Below are 21,449 nucleotides of genomic sequence, written 5' to 3' on the forward strand. Positions count from 1 at the left end.
TGGTACTTTAGGGGGGTCAAAAGTAAAAATTTTCCAGTTATTTTCAAAAGCGCCGTGAAAAACAAAAAAAATTAAAAAAAACTGTAAATTTTACGCAAAATCTAATTTCGAAAAAATCAATTTTGGTTTTTGGTGCAACTTACATAAATGACCGTGGGTACATGCAATTTTAACTGAATGTTTATTTTAGCATTTTCTATACACCATAACACTTTCCAAATATTTTGACTTATTTTGAGCTGTTTACGGACATTTTCAGTTTCCATTTTTTAGTTTTTTTTCTATAAATATCAATTAAATTTTATTTCTTGTTTAAAAAAGCTTGAAAATTTAATAAAAGACTCCTAATATATTGTTTCAAAAGCAGATGAAATAAATTAAAAATCCAGTCACAATTTTTTTTTGTAAGCATTTGAAGTTCAAATATTGACAAAGTATGTAAAAATGACGAAAATTTGCAAATTATTTTGAGTTGGAAATTCATAAAAAATTTCCTTTTTAAATCTAAGATTTGAAAATGTAATACAAGATTCCTCATAAGTTTGTCTACCTTTATCAAAAAAAAAAAAATGTCTACAAGTCAAATTAAATTTTTATGAGTGTTGGAAATTCATATTATTACAACATTTGATATTCACTCGATTTCTCATGTAACAATTTTCTTATTTTATTGTAATTAAAAAACAAATGACTGTAGATATTTGAAAATTTCACTGAATGTTTATATTAGCATTTTCTATACACCATACAATTTTGAAAATAATTTGACTCTTTCCCACATAGTAATGAAATATTGTTCACATATATAATATACATGTTTCAATAACATATTTATAACAACATTGTTTAAATATGGTTTTGTCATGGTTTTTTAGGGAGTTACATATTAAAGATATATCAATCAATAACAATATATGACAATGGGTCATGGCAAAAAAGATCATGTTACTACAGCATGTTCTTCCAATATTATGAAAATATATTCTCACTTTATTGTATCAATATTTTTCAGATATATTATGAATATATTTCTGTACCATATTGTTACAATATTATTTAAAATATTATGAACATATTTTTCTATTACATTGTACCAACATTGTCCTGAAATATTATGATGATATTTCTTACTACATTGTATCAATATTTTGAACATAATATCATACTACTTGTAGATACATGATACAAAACATATTATAGTGTACTACAATAATATGCTTATTGTTAAAAAAAATTATTGAAAACAAAAATTACTATAATGAACATAACACCACTTTTTTATTATGTTTACTATCTAAATATCTAATAAATAAATTTAATTACTTAAATAAAATAAAAAATAAAACATATTTTTGTAAAATAAACTGTTTATTTAATTAAAATAGCAAAATTAAAAAAAAACCTTCATTATACATGAATACTATGTATGCATTCATATAATATTATATTAAATTATTAATAAGAATACAAAAAAAATATGTTTTCCGAACTTGGGCAATAACTTGCAAAATTAAAAAAAAAATCATTCACCTATTTTATATTATGCATGAATATTATGTAATATATTCATTATTCATATATTATATTAAATTATTATTAAAAATCCAAAAATTGCAATAAGAATTCCAATAATAACATTTAGAGATTATTGCTGATATGTAGATGAAGAACTAGAATGACAATTAATAAATTGTTGTTTTTTTTTTATCCTATTGGTTGCTTGGGCTAGCCAATTCTTGATTGCAAGTGATATGTCTTGGTCACAAGTATTTTTAAACTTTTGAATTCTTCTTATGGAATCTAAAACCAGATTTAATAATACAATAAGGTATAATAGTTATAGATTAAATCTAAATAAAAAAAAGCAATAATCAATTTTTTTAATGCAACAATTTACACTTTTTAAGTAAACAAATGTTTAAAGTTTTTTTAGAAACTTAGAAAAATTCTATTTTGATAATATTATAGGAAACAAATAAATGTCTTTCTTGTTGTATCGGAAATAGTTATGATTCATATAATTATATATATATGAGCTTTTCATTTTAAACAGTATACCTAATATATGTTGTTGATGGTTGAGAAGTTTCTAGCTCTTCTTCAGTAACTAAACTTGAATCAACAATACACAAACTCAACAAAGATTCCGGATCATCAATGATTTCTATTTCTTTTAAAATCATTTGAGTAGGTTCAGTGTCAGAGTCAGACACAACTTTTTTTAGCCATTTATCCATGATTTAATGACTACTATAAATTTTTTTTATAAATATTTATAAACAAAATAACAGCTAGGTACCTATAATATAATATTTATTAGATCGTATTATATGGATGATGAGTATTGAATTTCGTGTTATCACTTTTCACTTAACAGTTATAATAACTGTTAATTAATGACTACGGTTCCATATCTACAAGATGTTATTGTTGTCAAAGGTATAATATAATGATCTAGCCATCTAGGTATAATACTATAATCTATGATAGTGGCTAGTTGTGATTACACCACGAATATTGTGTCACAACAAACTCACATAAGTACAGAACTACAGTATACATATTCTGTGAATATTATATAATGATAATATAAAAAAAAAACTTTTTTTAGTATATTGCAATTTAGTTTTCTATATATAGTATATAATACCACATTTTTTTGTATTTTCATAAATACCACAAAAATACCACATTTTATACTATACCACACTAAGTACCACACGTGGATTAAATTACCACATCATCGGCAACACTGACTTTATTGTAAAAATGACAACAAAAGTCAGACACAAAATCACGATTGTCGCAGGGACGCACACTATTGGTCGTTATTTCACTAGGTGCCATAGACCCACGGACTATGATTAAATAAAATTTGTAACCATGTTCCTATTTGTTACCGAGCAAGACTTCCCGCTCTACGACTAACGCAAGTGCGCAACTGGTAACAGCTCCGCTGTTCTCGCCTCACTCTCTCACCGCCTGGCTCGCGCATGTTGTCCGTACGTCCCCGATCTTTATTTAGTGATGGTAAAATGCTATTTATTTATTTAGCATTAGCTATTGCCATTTTCAATTTTGTGTAAACAGCTGATAATGTGATGCTATTGTAGTATTGTATATTTATAATAATTAGCAGCTAATAGCTATAGTTAACATTTTACCAATAGCAAATAAGCTCGTAGTCATGACGAGATGGCTCTTTTTCAAATGTTCTAGCTCTCCCTTGTGACGCCTGAGTTCATATTGATTTATATATAAAGGTTTTCCATACTCATTAATGTCAGTGCGAGTACTCCCTACGTCTAGTCCCTCTTGATTTCAGAGCGAGTATACACTGGCAAGTGTTGTAGTCCTATATAGTGCTACATCAATCTCAACAGAACTCACCACTTCGATGAACAGTGTCCAATTGGTCACATAAGGGAGGATGATACGCCTTAATATTTTAAATTTTATTGAATAAATTACCAAATTTAAAATGTTTTTACTGAACATAATATAATGTACACATGAAACATTGATTCAGAAAGTATTTAAGAGCAAATACAAAATATACTTGCCATGTATATAAATACATTTTTTTATTTTAATAAATAAAAGTCTGTTTGTTAAATTAATTTTGTATTACTAATTTAAAATAGTATAATGTTACATTTAATTAGGTACTATTAGTAGTTGTTGTACCTCCTACTTAAATTTATACTAAAAAATGAAAATAAAACTTGTTTTATAATAATTTTGAAATACTTTGTTCTTTGGTAATTAACCACCAAGGTGTGAGTTAAGACTGTACTGTTGATATGGACATAATATACATATTAAACATAGTATAGTTATAATATAAATGCAAACAATAATTCTTTGCAAGAATTAACATGTTCCTACAAATACCAACTCTTATGTCTACAAAACAATTCATGTTGGCAATTAAATAAATTAAGCACATTTTACCAAAGTACATCATAGTTGAACATTGCGTTGTCTGTGATTAACTCTGGTATACTAATTGTCTAGTTGACCTGTTAATCTGTTCAATAATTTGTTTAATATTTCAATATGAGCCGCAAGATAAGTGATATTTGGTCTCATTTCACTGTCATTGAAAACACAACATATATGCTAGGTGTATGATTTGTAAAAAAAAATATTCTTTTAAAACTAGCTTTACAAATTTAAAAACGCATTATTCTAACATATATTGGATAGCAATAAGTACAAAAAACCAAGTAAGTTAATTTAAAAATTTTGAAATAAAGTATAGTAAATACAAAATAGGTACTGATGTACCTACTGATACACTAAACAGTATTATTAAATAAGTTTATTTTTCTGTAGTCGAACAAAGTTAACAAAGAAATCGTTGATGATCCTGGTCAAACGTCTAGTGATCAATTTCCCGCATCTTCTTCAAATATGGTACCAAATACAACTCCATCATTTTTAAAAATCCAACTTCATCAACATCTATTCAAAATTCAATAGTTCATATCCGCAAAAGAAAATAAACTAATATTTTAGAATACGTACTAAGAAAAGTGACATTTGACGCACAAAATAAAATTGACGATGTCCTTATCCAAAGATCACTAAAGATTTTCAACCATTGAAGATGGTCGAAGACGAAGGTTTTAGGCACTTTGTTCATCTGCTAAATCCTTCATATAAAATACCAAACTGCCATACATATATTTAATGGAACATAATTTAACAATATTTTAATAACATGTAACCGGTTCCATATTTCCTACAACATGTTAAAGACATGTTTCTATAAAATGGGAGATACCATTTATTTTCAATATTTAAAGGAACACATGTTTATAATATTTTAGTAACATGTTACCGTTTCATATTTCCTTAAGACATCTTAGAAACATGTTTCTATAATATGGGAGGAACCATTTATTTTCAATATTTAATAGAACATATGTTTATAATATTTTAGTAACATGTTACCGTTCCATATTTCCTAAAACATCTTAGAAACATGTTTCTATAATATGAAAGAAACTATTTATTTTCAATAATAGATAGAACATACAAGGTGTTCAAAATATGATTTCATAACATATTTCCAAGAACACTTAAAACACATATGACTAAAATGTGCACATGTTCTGAATGCTGTGTAGGTTTTGAGCTGTTTACAGACATTGTCAGTTTTCAATTTGTATAGTTTTTTTTTTCTATAAATATCAATTAAATTTTATTTGTTGGGTAAAAAAGCGTGAAAATTTAATGCAAGGCTCTTGATATATTGTTACAATAGCAGTTGAAAAATATTAAAAATACACAGGCAATTTTTTTTTGTATAAGCATTTAAAGTTCGAATTTTGACAAAATGTATCAAATTTTATAATTTAATAATTATTTTGTTCCTGAAAATTTATAAAATTTATAAAATGTTCAACTTTTATAATTAGTATTATAATGGAATACCTTGACTATTAGACATATTCGTAGTGACATAAATTATGCTGCGTGGTTTATTATTATTGGGTCACCAGGATAAATAAATTAGGTATGTCAGTAACTCGTGATACACATGTCTGTGACGTATTTCCCCAACTGGTTATGTCATGGAGTGGTGGTGTTGTTTTTGGCGGCGGTGGATTAGTGAGAAAAGGAGAAATACTTACATCACAGTACATGGCAGGGTGGAGGGTAGATGTGCGATTTGTTTCAAATTTATCAAGCGTATTTATAATATTTTATATTACGCGGTCACAGATCATATTGAAAAGACATAATCTGTGCTATTATTGTTGTAATGTAGGTATTTCGCCTTACGTAGTTGCGTATTACTGTTATAGTCATAGCTCGGCTATAGTAAAATAATATACATATAGTCATATAGTATAATAAAAACGGCTACAAGCAGTGGCTACAAGCGGCACGTGCACTACCTACCCAAACTCAAGAAAAAATTAAAACATAAATCATAATAATACAACTAAGTACTTATAGTGTTATTAAGATTATTTTTAAAAATAAAAAACAAATTCAGAATATTAAATAAATTATTTATAATATTAATTGGATTGGGTTATTTCGATGACCAAACTGCCGCGCACGGTTGCCCGCGACGAAACGGTATCGGTGTGTATTAGTGCAGTAGTGCACATTTGTACAGTATAAAAATTAAACAAGTTGAAATATGCAACCGGCGTTATAATGGAGGTAATATGCACATAACCAATTAAATTATTTGCAGCGAATTATTTTCGACGTCACCGCACCGTTGCGCGTCGGTATAGGCACTATAATTTATTTTTACTCATTCGTTTATTATATTCCGATTATCAGCTGATAAATAATGTTAGTTGATCATTATCGGAAATTCAAAACTACAATCGTGTTTCTGTTTAAAAATTTAAACAAAATAAAAACTAATTGATGAATAACTAAAATTTGTAAACAATTATTTAATACAATTTATAATATATATATGTTATATGTATAGTATATTATATATATATATATAAATAATATTGTTATATTTTTTTTTGATGTGCACTACTTCATTAAAAACCCACGGGCCGCCACTGGCTACAAGCTAATAGACTAAGTCCGTTTATAATCATTCCTGACAAAATTAAGAAATCGTGATTTTTATTTTATAGGCAGAACATAATAAAACATACATAAGAACTAATGAACACCACCATCGCTCAGCATGGGAGGAGAACTTCCACCATATTAACAGACACAACGAAGAGGCTGAAGGTGGAAAACACAATTACACGCTAAATTTGAATCATTTAGCTGACATGGTAATCAATTTTTTCATCCTAAAATAATAGTTACAGGTACTATTTTGGTTAAACAAAAAGTTTATGATATATACTGGTAGAACATTTATTTCTGAACCTAAAGTGTCTACTTTGGTATGCAGTAAAATGTTATTTTTAAATTTTGATTTTGAAATGTGGCAAATAAAACACTAAGCAGTACAGTAAGTAGTTAGTAAGTACTCTAGGTGTACCTCGTCGTTGAGTAGATCACTTTAATGGATGTGTTAAATTTGAATTCAATAATAAATCATGGAATACCTACAAAAAATGATTGTTTGCGAAAACGATCAGTAGTATGTTTTTGGGGCTTCTGCTTTCAGCTAATACTTTAACGCTATAGTAGAGACCGGAATAATTCCAAAATAAGGGTCCGGTGCAAGAACCGGCTATCTCCACTTTTTGAAATTGTTCAGTAGAAATAAATAACGAAATAAAAATATTTCTAATTGAGGTATAAATATAATATAAACATAATTGAATTCTTCGTATGAAGAGCTATCTATATGTATATATAAATTTACATTTTACATTATTTTAAGTACATTAATTAAATAGTATAAATAAAAAAACACGGAGATACCTGGTTATTGCACCGAATTAAATTTTTTTTTTTCGTTTTTTGACCTTATATCAATTTTATGTTGAAAATATAATCATAAATATTAAAAATTTGCAAAACTTTAAAACTATGTATTATAGTTATGTTTTACAAAACAGTATAGAATAATACAACATATTCTTGATTTATAATAATAAATTCACTAAAAAAAAGTGGAGATGGCTGGTTATTGCACCGAATCTTATGATTTATAAAAATAAAAAAAATATTACTGTTTGTTTTACCCTTAATTTTTGACCTATTTAACATACAAATAATAAATTATGTTCACTTTTCGATATATCGGACAATTTACTGCACTACTGAAGTCGAAAATTCAAACATTTTAACTACAAAAAAAGTGTTAGGAGACACAAAAAACAAAACACATCGTTGCAAAGCCAATCACGTATAACCAATTAATAAATACCATATTTATTAATACATCGTTATTAATATATAACAAAAGAAAAAACCGAGTAACTAGGTATTACAAGTAAAACAAAATATTTAAACAATGAAATAAAATAACTCATACTTTATAAAAATTTAAAAAAATAGTATCTATGTAAAAGATACTATATTAAACAAAATATTAAAAAAACGAAATAAAATAACTCATACTTTATAAAAATTTAAAAAAATAGTATCTATGTAAAAGATACTATATTAAACAAAATATTAAAAAAACGAAATAAAATAACCCATACTTTATAAAAATTTAAAAAAATAGTATCTATGTAAAAGATACTATATTAAACAAAATATTAAAAAAACGAAATAAAATAACTCATACTTTATAAAAATTTAAAAAAAATAGTATCTATGTAAAAGATACTATATTAAACAAAATATTTAAAAAACGAAATAAAATAACTCATACCTTATGAAAATATAAAAATAAAAATAAAAATAACATTAAACAATGTGATATTAATATTAGGAACATTATATTTTAGTTTTCGGAATTTTGCATATCATATTAAACAGTTTCGACGACTAGATCGTTATAGAACCATAAAGAATTTGGTGGGACATATTTCGCTGCCAGGTCTTGGACATCCCGAAATTTATCCTCTTTAATTTTTAAAATTTCTGGGTGTAATAGTGATAAATAATTATTGTTTTCTTCGGGGAACTTCAATATAGATGATTGTTTTTGTAGATGAAACTCTTCGAATCCTACTGAATTATGGTACACAGTACAGAATAAACCTTCCATTTTATATTCCATACGCCTATAGGCCATAATGGTAAACTTATGGTTGTTAACACTTTTTAATGTTTTCTTAAACAACGGTTGTGTGTAATCCGAAAAGTTGAAAATCATTTCTCGAGATACATCTATCACATGAAATTTTTTGGATGTTTTTTTTACAATTTCTTTGTAGGTTTTTGGTAAATATATTCGTTCAACTTTTCTTTTAACTTTTTCAATCAACCCGAAACATCGATCACACGGCAAAAAGCTATGTCCCGGCTCTGGATACCGATGTGTGATATATTCTAAGTTGAACATCTTAGATTGAATTACTGTATATAAATATTGGAAGAGGCTATTATTTTTGTTCTGCGAGCTACAGTTGTCTGTAAATATATAAATGTTTTTTACACCTGGCGCGAGTTTATTTTTAAGAAAATCGTGAATGAAACTAATAACATCGTTTTTTCCTTTTTTGGCAATCGACTCGTCGTACATGTAGTGGTATGATTGGCCTGTCTTTCCTGAATAAATACAAAAATTATATACCCATATTTGGCGTTTATAAAATACATCACCACACGGAATGTGTGGCAATGGCATATTCTGCTGAAAATCAAAACTTAATACCTCGATTTCTTTATTCGATTTAGCTTTTTCAACAAATAATTTTAAATCATTATAAAACATCTCTGCTTTGCTTATATGAATTTCTTTTTCTGATTCAAACTGAAGTTTTAGTTCTTGATCAGTTTCATGGTCAATTATATTTTTTAATCGGTCACAAGTTTGACACGTGTCAGTTCTTGGAGTACCAAAAGATAGATTGAAATTATTTTTAAAATGTTCAGAAAAATAATCATATTTAACTATGGGTTTAATATTTTTCTCGCCTCTTTTTATTAATTCAAATTTTTCAGGTTCATTTTTTTCTAAATACAGCTTGTACATTTTAGAAATGTTAAGTTCGGGTGATAAATAGTTAACATTGGAGTTGTCAGATCGGCTATAATGAGATTGGATTTTAGGAAAACTGTTAATGTGCGCATTTATTTTAAATGTAATGTCAGTTGATATTCTATTTGATCGGTTCGTATGTTTGCCTCGTAAATCTTCTGGACTTGCCTTATAACTTTTAATATGGTTAATAAGTCTCTCCAAATCTGACGAGGATATATCCCAGTCTTCGAGTACAATATTACGTATAGCATCATCGTTCATGATGTTATATTTTATAAATAATATAATAAAAGCAAAATAAATTAAAATGTATCGATTATAAGTTATAACAGTAAATAACTATTTAAATTAACAAAATATATAAACTTTATAAGTTATAACAAAAAACGAATAGTAAATTTACGAAATATATTATAACTTACTGATAAAATAATATTATGCTATCATCTCGCGCACTATTATACAGTGTTGCCATGTCTCGGTGCAATAACCGGGTATCTCCGGAGATAGCCGGTTGTTGCACCGTAACCTGTATACCAGACATCTCCATTTGTATGATATTAAGCTATCTAATGAACGGATATAGCCGATTATTGCACCGAAATGTAGACAAAATTCTTTGTTATCAGAAAATGTAAAAACATGCATTTTCAAAAAAAGTGGAGATAGCCGGTTCTTGCACCGGACCCTTCATAACTATTACAATATGCACTGAAAATTCAGGCGCTGATCTAGAACTAAAATTGAGGGGGGGGGGGGGGGTCATATTTACGAAAAGACAAAAACTTAATACACAGTTAAGACATAATAAAATAGGAACTTTATTGATAATTGTTGTTTTAATTAATTAAATGACAAAGTTTAGTCTCCTTTGTTTTGTTTTTCCAAATCTGGTTATAATGTCATCAACATTTACTGCTATATTCTTGTGAATATTGAGTAAAGCGAGACCAGTGAGGCGTTCCTCTCCCATGTTTGAACGAAGCCACGTCTTAAGGCGCCTGAGAGCGGAGAACGATCGCTCCGCTGTATCTGCACTTACAGGAAGTGTTGCGAGTATTTGCAATAGAACATTTATATTTGGGTATAAATCTGTGTCACACTGTTCTATTACCTGAGGTAAGAATTCCGGTACTTTATTTCCACTTTCTACTTCACGTTTCCATTTTGTAACCCAAAGCTGAAATTCTGACAATACCGTAGATATATGAGGCCTGTGTAGAAGTTCAGTGTAGTTTTTAACTGCTTCCCGTACGGCTACCAAATCAACTTCTGAGTAAACAGTTTTTGGTAAAAATACACCCAAATTAAACAATGAAAGCACCTCTGGAGATAGTCGTTCTTCTAAATCTGCTATTATTGAATCCAAGAGAGGAATATATATACTTTTGCGAAAATATTCTTCTGCAGTTTGACCTGGCTGATTATTTTCTCGGTGCTTCTGTCTAGGAACAATTCTTGGTAATCTTATCTCCACATCTAACTGCTCGAAAATCTCTTTTGACTCTGAAAATAATTGCTGGAAAACAACATCACTATTTGTTCTCTTTTGCTTCAGAAGAAAAATAGTGTCTTTCATTGCGTCGGTTGCCCTTTTCAAGTCAATAGACGAAGTCTGAAGAAAACGGCTAAGTGACACAGTTGTTCCCAAAATGTAAAATATTAATACATTAAATAAAAAGTCATAAATTTTTTTTTACAAATCTATAAATCATCACATACCTAAGACATCATTCAAACATACTGATGCAATAATGAACTCAGAACTACATAAATCATGTCGGAGACATTGAGCATCACTCGCGGTTTTACACCCAAGTTGTAATTCGGTGCAGGGCATTACATATTTTGACAAAGTTATCGCCTTGAAATTGTAAGTGTCCATCATGCCTTTCAACCCAACGAGTTTCACATATTCCTTGTAGAGCCATTCCTTCAAGCTCCTCTTCAAAGAATTTGTGCCGTTTTGCTGACGCATTAGCAAAAGCTACTACTTTCCTCATAGTTGCTGAAGCATTACGACAAGCCGAAACTTTTGAAGATTTGGCTAATGAATTGTTTAAAATATGGTTGTTGCATGGACAACGCTTAGCGTTAGTGGCTTTTTTAGAAAGTTCATGAACTGCACCCTTAGTTTCAGAGCAGCTATCTGTACCAATACCAACACACCATGCCAAATCAATATCAAATTTAAAACAAAGATCTTCCACTATACGTGACAATTCAACGCCTGTCAAACGACGCTCTGCTCTTGCGTCCTCAAAATGAATCATCTCGTAAGCATCGCAAAAAGTTAAAAATCCTCCTTGATTACTCCATTATAGAAATATCGAATGGAGAGACTCAGCTGCTCAGTGTGAGAGATATCAGTTGTTTCATCAAATATTAATGAAAATAATTTCGCTTCCTTTACTCTAGCTAAAATAGCTTCTTGAATCAAATCTTTACATGTATCGATCAGTTCGTTTTGCACTGTTTTGCTGATATATGTTGCATTGGAGTTTGCTACTTCTAAATGTTGACGCAGATTTGAGTCACCTGACTCGATACGAAACCTTAGGAGAGCTCTAAAATTCCCCTCTTGATTTGCTACCACGCTATTTTGCTCATTTTTGTGAACATTTAGAATTATTTTTCCGTCGTCCCTATGCCCACGCAGGGGAATATTTTGGCGGCCACATAATACAATTGTACTGACAATTGGTCGCAAACGATCTCTATTTTCTTTTACCTGCGCCATTCGCTGCTTACAGACTTGGTTAGCAACATTAAGGTCAGGGTTATGGTAAGTTACAAGAAAACTTTTCCCAGCTTCGACCGACATTTGGTGATATTTATTTCGCTGGTGTGTTAATAGAGACCCCTTTTCTCCAAGTAGGTCATCAAAAGCTTTTAAAGGTTGTTGAACAAGCCGTTTAAGAGGCGTATTTGTTTGAACTCCACCACCTGAGCCTGAAGCAAATAGAGCACAATACTTGCAATACAGCCCCTGGTCTTTGTGTGATAAAACGAGCCAATGGAATTTATTAAGATGTGATCTTTGAGCGTACTTTTTGGTTTGTTTTCCATTCTTGGTGACCACACAAAAAGGAAATTCGTAATTTATAGGTGGCATCCAGTGTTTTTCGAGAAGATTAGCTTTTGAAGAATTGTCAATGCTTTTGCTTCTTATAAAACAACCAATATCTGAAGAGTAATCAAAATTGATATGGGAGTCGTTTTTCTGTTCAGATTTAGATGCAGATAACGTATTCGTACACGGAATGTCAATCGCCAAATTATTTCTATGGTCAGAATTAGGTACCGAAGTAGATATAGATGACTCGTTTTGTCGATTGTCAGACCCAAGTTTTGGCTTCTTACTGAAGAATGTGTCTATTTTTCTTACCGACCCACTATTTCTTTTAAATGAATCACCCTACATAAAATACAGAAAGACATTTCAAACATTTTATACTAAGATAAAATGAAAATACAAAAAAAAAAACTATAGTTAAATAGGGAATGCAAAATGTTTTTACAGAGGGATATTTATAATTTTAGTTATTTTTGTATACCTATAGATTATAAGTAATTTTCTATTGGTATAGAATAAATAATATATCAGAAATCAAAATCACTACTACTTATTAAATATTTTATCATTTAACAAATAAAAAAAATTATATTTATAATATTATTTTTTTTTATTGTGCTACCAATATTAAACTATACCAGTAACAACCTATTTAAGTATTAACAATCAACCATGTTGCCGTTGAATATGATAATTATAAAATAAAAGTCCTTGATATATGACGAGAAACTTAAGATTTATGAATCAAAAAATTGAATTTGCATTATAAATAAAGATATATTAAAAATGTTATAAAAGTATTGCACACTTTTTAATTTGTTGCTACACATTTCATAATTGCTACTGCATTGCGGGATCACATTTTAAGTATAGCTTGTATTTTTTCTATAATTTTAATCAAATATAATTAACTTATATTTAACGACTATAAGATATCGCTATAAACATATTATGAATTAGTTCATAGTGTTCGTACTTTATTTTAATAACGAAAAATAAATAATTTGGAATTTAAAATTTAAAATTTAAAATTCAATTATCTGTTAGTATGTTATAAATTATATAAACTTAATTTTTATACAAAATACATGTTTTTACTACGGATGTGTCCCTCAAGATTTCTAGAAAATAATACGTCCACTGCATAAAAGGTTGTAGACTCCTAATATAAACTATTAGCTTATACATTATAATCATTTGAATAATAAAATGCTCGATTGAAACTTCATTCGAATAGGAATTGCATCGATTATTACAATAATTATAATTATATACTCACCATAGTTTTTTTTCGTACTCGACGACTGATGCACGTGTCCCAGACGTTCACAGCAAAATAAAATGATTCAATAAGCAGTCAAACATTTAACGTTGTATATGGTATTTTCAATTTTGTAACAAATTATTAGAACGCAAATTAGTGATTAGCGGTGGCTGCGTCGCCATTCCAAGTACCTATATAATATATAGACGTACGCGTGTAGACTGTAGGTAAGTGTAAGTGTACCTTATATTATTATACGGGTTGAAAATAATATTTCCGTCGAACGACGAACATATTCTTTCCGCCGATTTCTTATTAATTATCGTCAATCGTCAATCAGTTTATAAACACTATTAATATTCTTAGAAAATATATGTTTATTGGAAATCATGATTTTATGAACAAGTGGTGATTTAGTTTAAATGCAGGCTGTAGCCTGTAGGTAGCTATATAATATAATATATAAATAAAATATGTTCTATATATTATATTTTATATATTTTTTTTTTTTTGAAAAACAAATCTGTGAAACATTAAAAACACAATTTCTGGATATTTTAATTTTTAAATAAAAATAAAGGACTTAATTTTGATTTTTTGGGGTGGATCATGACCCCCATGACCCCCCCCCCCCATAGATCCGCGCCTGAGTCTGAAATGTGGAAAATATGCAAAGCTGGATGGTAAAAATATGAGTCACTATGCACAAATAGTTGAGAACAATGCTCAAATATGCATCACCAATTTATAGGTACTACTTTAAACCAAAAACAACAATTTATAAACAAAAATTTCCACCGTAAATATCGAAAACCCCGTTTGAGCACCTCTCTGGGTTTTAATTTCCCCTTTTTAAATAAGCATAAAGCACTTAAAGATAATGTAGCGTTCTAATGATGAAATTATTTTTAAAATCTGGTTAGCCGTTCTTGAGTATTTGGTCTAACATTAGCATTGATTTTATATCACTTCAATATATTATGAAGTATGCATATTTCCATTTTCCCCATATAACATACCTAGTTGCTAAGGGGCAAATGATTACCTATTTTATTAATTATTTTGTGTTATAGACCTGGGGTAAATGAAAATAACATTTTTTTAAACAAATCAGTAAATTAATCAATTTCAAACTTAATATCAGACTTCAATATTAAACTTGGACAGAATAAAATAAAAAAAACCACTTATCATATATGATATTAACAACAAAATATTCTTCAGACTTTTTAAATTCAAATATTAATAGTTAGGTTAGGTACTAACAGTCTTATTTTATTATAAAAAGGTACTATTAGGTATACCAAACAAAACAGTAAATTAATTTTAAACTTAATATCAGACGTAAGATATTAGACATATACAATACCAATAAATTTAATTTTTTTTATCATTTTTCATTCACTGAAAAGTATATATAATTTTCCTGTTTTTCTTTGGTACTATTGGAGAAGGAAGATTCATAATTACCATTTTTATTCGTATGGAAGAAATGTAATTTTCTATTACAATAAATTTGTTACTATCAGCCAGTGGCGTATCCAGAATTTTTCTTTTTTTTTGGGTGGGAGTGTAGGGGGGAAAAAACAATGTAATATATTAAATTGTTTTGAATTTTGTGTGTTTTTATTATAATCAATAAATACATTAAATATCTTATTACTATCTTAGAACGCTGATATTAAAGTTGAAATATTTAATATATTTTTTTTTTAAAACTATACATTTTTAATTTTCGTTTTGATTTTGATTTTTTAGCGAGTTCATCTATAACAACATTAATATCCACTTTAATATCACGATGGATATTTAGTGAGGCAAAAATAGTGGCGTGGTGTCCTTTTCTTATCCATGAGGCCAACAAAATGTGCACACACCCACCACCTATAAAACAAAAACCGCATCTTTTGAGGAGACTTAAGGAGTTAGGCCCATCGTCGCAGATGGTGGGGGGGGGGGCTAAGCTAAGCTAAGATATAGGTATTGTCCCAAGTGCTTTGTATGTCTTAAATAAGTTTGGAAAAGCGTGTTGAAGGTCATAGCTAGATAACATTTTAAGAATTTGCAGGCTTGTTATTTTATTTTCTGAAGTTTCAACATCATTTTCATTATTTCACTATAATTCTCCGAACCAAAATCACTTCTCTGTTTGTCATGGTTTTGATACAGCATGTTTATATTCATACCACTCAGCAATTTATCTAATCTTTTACTGAACGTAACATATTCAGTTTTCAGTTGAGTGAGGTCAATTAAAATCCAGTTTGAAATGGATTTAAAAGCATCATTGGGTAAATCATTTTCATTTTTAATACATTTAAACGTTCAGGTGAAAGTAAAGTATATTTCGAGACTCAGAAAATCGATTTTCAATAGATGAAATAATTGAATCCAAAATTCTATAAAAAACATCAGTACGAAAATTATCTTCCTGGTTAGATAAAAGCTCATCTCTTGCTTGTTTTCCAGACTTCAGTTTCATTCTCCTCAGTCTTATCCGAAAAAAATCCCTTTCCGTAAGATTATTTTCAATTGAAAACAATTTTGTTTGGTCAACTAAATCTTTAGCCTTATTCTGATTTCATCTCTACTAATCGGATTTTGAAAACATCAATCAAATTAATTGCCTGTACAAAACCAATTTCCTTTGATTGTAGATATCTAGACACTTCAGTAGTAATGGCAATTATTTTTCTCAGATTCTCAGCAGTTGAAGCAGTTTCGCGGTCAGAATTATTCACATCAGAAATTTCTTCCAGTTTTTCCCATAATGCAGAATATTTTTCATTTATAACAATTAATACCCTATCATGAGAGGTCCATCGTGTTGTTGAAAATCGCTTCATTCGACGTAGACGCTCATTAGGATATAACTGTTGTTGTAATTTTACAAAAATAGCTATTATCTTTCTTGCCCTCATAAATTCAACTAAACTTCCAACATCTCCGAAAAAACGTTTGGAGACAATACAACAATCACATGCATCAAACAATACTAAATTAAATAAATGCGCACAACACCAAATATATATAGCATGTGTATTTTCATTTTGTATTCTGGTTGTTAAACATGTTTTTACTGTACGTTTAAACTGTTTTAACGATAGAATAACGAACGATTGTGCCTAGTCCCTGAATAATTATAAATATAGTTTATGTATTGAATTGATATGTTACATATCCTTATAAAAGTCATAAGACTCCGATTACCCAAACCACAGTGGGTACCCACCACTAAAAATTCAGAGGCCATGGCCTCTCAAAAACCACTTCACCACGCCACTGGCTAAACCATTTAAACGTATTTGTCTAGACGAATTTCTCAATTAAGTTTTCAAACGACAGAGTGTTGAAAACGATCGTTCTCCCGTAGCTGTAGACACTGGAAGTGTTATGAATATTTGAAAAAGTTTTGATATTATTGGATAAATATCTGGACATGTTTGAAAGTATACTTCAATAGCATTATTATTCTTGAGTTCGGAAGATGTTAAAGTTGAATATTTAGTGTACCACAAATCTAATAATCCGTTTAATATATTATATATGATCATTTAAATTTGAATCGGTGCATTTATCAATTATATCTTGATATGTTTCTTCTAATTGTTTGAATTTACCTTTAATCTCTTCAGATAAGGTAAAATACAATCAAAATTATTCAAAACAATCCTGTGTGATATAAATCTATCGTTCAATTGGTCTAGAAAATTATCTATAAAAGGTAAAAATACTCTATTATATTGACTCTCAAAAAATATTCTGGATCATCTAATTTACATTGATGTGGCAAACTAACAGTCATATCAAATTTTTCACATAATGTTATCACAGATAAAAATAAATCTTGAAACTCTACATCACAATTTTCTCTAATATCGTGAATATTATTTTGAACATTAGATGCAGTTTTTAAATCAAGATTTCCTATTTGAAGATATCAGCTAAGAGATACTTATAGAAAGTATTTTCACTAAAATAGATAAAGCTAATTGAAATTTTAACTGTCTTATCGGAGTAAAAAGATAATTTGCAGAACCAGAAGTGCCAGAATCTGTCCAAAGTATAATTCTATCTAGTGCATGTAAAATTTCTGGTTGAAGTTCTTCAAATAATATAACTGCATCATGGTGATCGACTTATCGAGTTGCACTTATTTTTTTTTATTTTAAAACGATTAGTCTGTGGAAATACTTCTTCTATTGACAGTTGAAAAATACTTTGCCATTTTGGCTAAACAAAAAAAAAGTACATACACTTTGTATAGTGCCCATACAATTTCTTACCTCGTGAGACCTTACAGATAAAATGTATAGCTAAATTTAAACAATGCGCACTGCAATGTTAATAAAAGGCACTAGGATGTTCATCGCGAATACATTTTTCTACCCCATTATATCTGCCACTTAGTCTCGCCGCCACTCAGTCTCCGCTCAGAATCGTTTTTTATATTATAGTATTAAGCTGGTTACACACTAGGCGAATAGTTCGCGCGCGGTCGCGGTTTTTATCCGCGGCGAACATTCGCTTGAAATTAAACAACCTATTTTAGATTAGAGTATTCACACCATGCAAACCGAGCGGATAAAATCCGCCAACGTCCGCGATCGATCGCGCATGTTTAATTTTAGGCGAACATTCGCCTCAGACGGCTAAAAATAATCACGTTGTTTTGACTGGGTCTATGCACACCGGGCGAACGTTCGCGCGTGATTCCTCGGATATTTTCATTTTTATATCATAGTTGTAGGCGAACGGTCCTACGTCATTTGAATATTATTATTATAATATTTAATACAAATTTTAAATTTGAATACAAATATGAGTTTCTCTTTTGATTTGGAACATTTTATCATCGAGATATCTCAAGAAGAGTCCATTTGGAATTTAGGTAAGTATAATTTTTACCACTCAATACTCATTATGCACATTTATTTAGATTTTCATTACATTTTTATGTGGTTTTGCATAGATTTTACTGTTTTTAGTATTTAAGTTAACTTTTTGTTAAGTAGCTTATAGACCACTTCATAAATTATCTAAATTATTTATCTATACATAATACTTAATTAAAATAACGTGTACAATGCAATCTAGATACTACATTTAGAATCAAAAGATTATCACGACAAGATTAAGAAATATAAAAGTTGGTCCAGGGTTGCAAAGGCTACTTTAAATGATTTTGACAGTCTCGACGAAACTGGGAAGAGAGAAAAAAGTAAGTATTCTCGGAAATTTTAGAGTTCTTTCGACCAACAATGGAAAATAGAAAGTAAATATAATATACTTCGATTATACATAAATAGTTAACCTTATATAATATTTATAATCATACCATTAATGCATATAAGAATTTACTGATTTATAATTAATTGTATGCAAATCAGAACAGAAGGAAATTTTAACCACGAAAGTGACGAAGAGGAGACGGAGGACGAACAAGGCAACAATTTGCAAACAGTAGAGGAGGATTTAATTGAAGGGAATTGTGTCAATGATGAAATCACTAAATTTAATTCAAATCCTGTTTTGGAAACATCCATGACATCTACAACAGTAAACAAAAATGTAAAACCTATACCGAAACGTACGAAACCATAAAAAAAAATTAACTTTGAGGATGAGTTACTAAAGTCTCTTAGGAGTGAAAATGAAGCCACTGACCCAGACAAATCATTTCTAATGTCCCTCTTGCCTCAAATGAAATCTATCAGTGAGGATAAAAAGCCAATGCTCTACATTGAATTAATAAATGCTATACAAAGAGTAAAAAATAATGATAATACATCAATGTATCGTCAAGGATATAATCAGAGCAATTTTCCACTCGGAGGATATTCGCAGACAGTATCTGGACCAACAATGTACTCTCAACCTGCAGTAATACATTCTAGTCTTCCTACTTATAATCATGAGTCACTGCAGCCCTTTTTCAGATAGTTCTATTAATTTACATTAAGTAGGTAACTAAATGTATCAGAAGTTTTATAATTTAGAACATATTTCACAGGACGTGCACTTACTTTTAATAATTTTTTTTTTAATTTAATTAAGACTATTTTAATCTATTATTTATAATCTAAAACACCAGCGTATTTTTTTTTATTTCACAACTATTTCTCCTAAGTATTGTTAAACTGGAAAATATTTTTTTTATTATATGGAATTATATAATTTTTATAGCTCTTGACACAGGTTTTTTAATATTACCTATATTAATGATTTAATAATTTGTGTTATTTTTATTATAAATATTTAGAGAACTAAGGCTGCTACATAAAATTATTTTTATTTTATAGAGAAAATATATATAAAATTAATTTTGCGATTTCATTTATGGTTTTGCTTATATAGTATACTTTGCAAGGTATAACTGTTTTACCTTAATGTCACTGACAATCTTTCTTCAGGTGGTATTGAATCTCGAAGAATTGTATTTTTTTTTTGTAATCTATGCTTTACTCGTAATAACTAAAAATTAAAGTCATAATTTTTATTAGAATACAATTATTTTTAAGACAGAACAATTATTAAAGTTATAACAATAATGATTTTACTTACCAGTTCATCAAATGATGAAATTGACATACGGTAGTACTTTAAGAACTCGTCTGGATGGAATCTTAAAGTCATAAACGTAACTTGAAATTGGCCTTCCCGAGGCCTTTTCAAGTTTAGAGGATGAACCCAAAAACGCCTATTTTTTCGTTTTTCCTGTTTATTTTTATGCAATATATAAGCAAGACAAACGGTCTGAGTACGACTCAAAAAAACCATTTTTAATTCGATAAGATTATTTAACTAAGCTAAAAAACTGTGAGCACGAGAATAAAAGATCATACACGAACGAGTAACCACGAGGTAATGATATTTGGCGCAATTTTGGTGCGATTAACCGCGTAAAATGTTACAGTGTGTAAGCTTTGTGTCGAAAGCGAATTTAAATCGCCGCGGATAAAAACCGCGACCGCGCGCGGACAAACCGCTCAGTGTGTAACCAGCTTTATATCATCGAATTCAAATTTTACCCCATCCATTACAGTGACTTACTTGTAACCTAATGTATAGCAGAGCGACACCAACTTCCCCACCTTTTTAAAAAGTCTTATTTATCCATTTAATTATGATTTTGTATATTTTACAGCCTATACATCTGTACAATAGACATTTTACAAGTCTTTCGTCAAGCAAATTAACCAAAGATACCGATATTCACACCGATCCGTTACAACATCATACGAGATCAATTCCCGAAGAGGTATATAAATATATAATCATTATAAATTATTCATATTACAATACGTACCTATATATATACAAAAAATTAGTAAATTTGCAATGGCGTCAAAACAATAAAATGTTAATTGTGCTATTAGATAATATGAATATTAAAAATATAAGGTAATGGAAAAGTAGTTTATTAAGACAAATACCATATAAACAATTCTAAATTTCCTCTAAAAATCAAAATAATAAACTAGGTAGTTTTTAAAGAAAAATTTGTTCGGAATAGTTGTGATCCACACTAAAGCATAACAAAGTGACAGCCT

General features: G+C 29.1%; 1 protein-coding gene across 1 annotated transcript in view; it reads left to right on the forward strand.

Annotated features, from left to right (window-relative positions):
* LOC132947861 (procathepsin L) overlaps positions 1-21,449 on the forward strand; it is a 38,572-nt gene that overhangs the window by 5,138 nt on the left and 11,985 nt on the right. Inside the window, exons 3-4 of the mRNA XM_061018097.1 lie at positions 6,627-6,776; positions 21,044-21,157. Of these exons, the coding sequence (XP_060874080.1) occupies positions 6,627-6,776; positions 21,044-21,157 (264 nt within the window). The remainder of the gene's footprint in view (positions 1-6,626; positions 6,777-21,043; positions 21,158-21,449) is intronic.

This window comes from Metopolophium dirhodum, chromosome 1 (assembly GCF_019925205.1).
Source record: "Metopolophium dirhodum isolate CAU chromosome 1, ASM1992520v1, whole genome shotgun sequence".
In the NCBI taxonomy this organism is placed as follows: Eukaryota; Metazoa; Arthropoda; class Insecta; order Hemiptera; family Aphididae; genus Metopolophium; species Metopolophium dirhodum.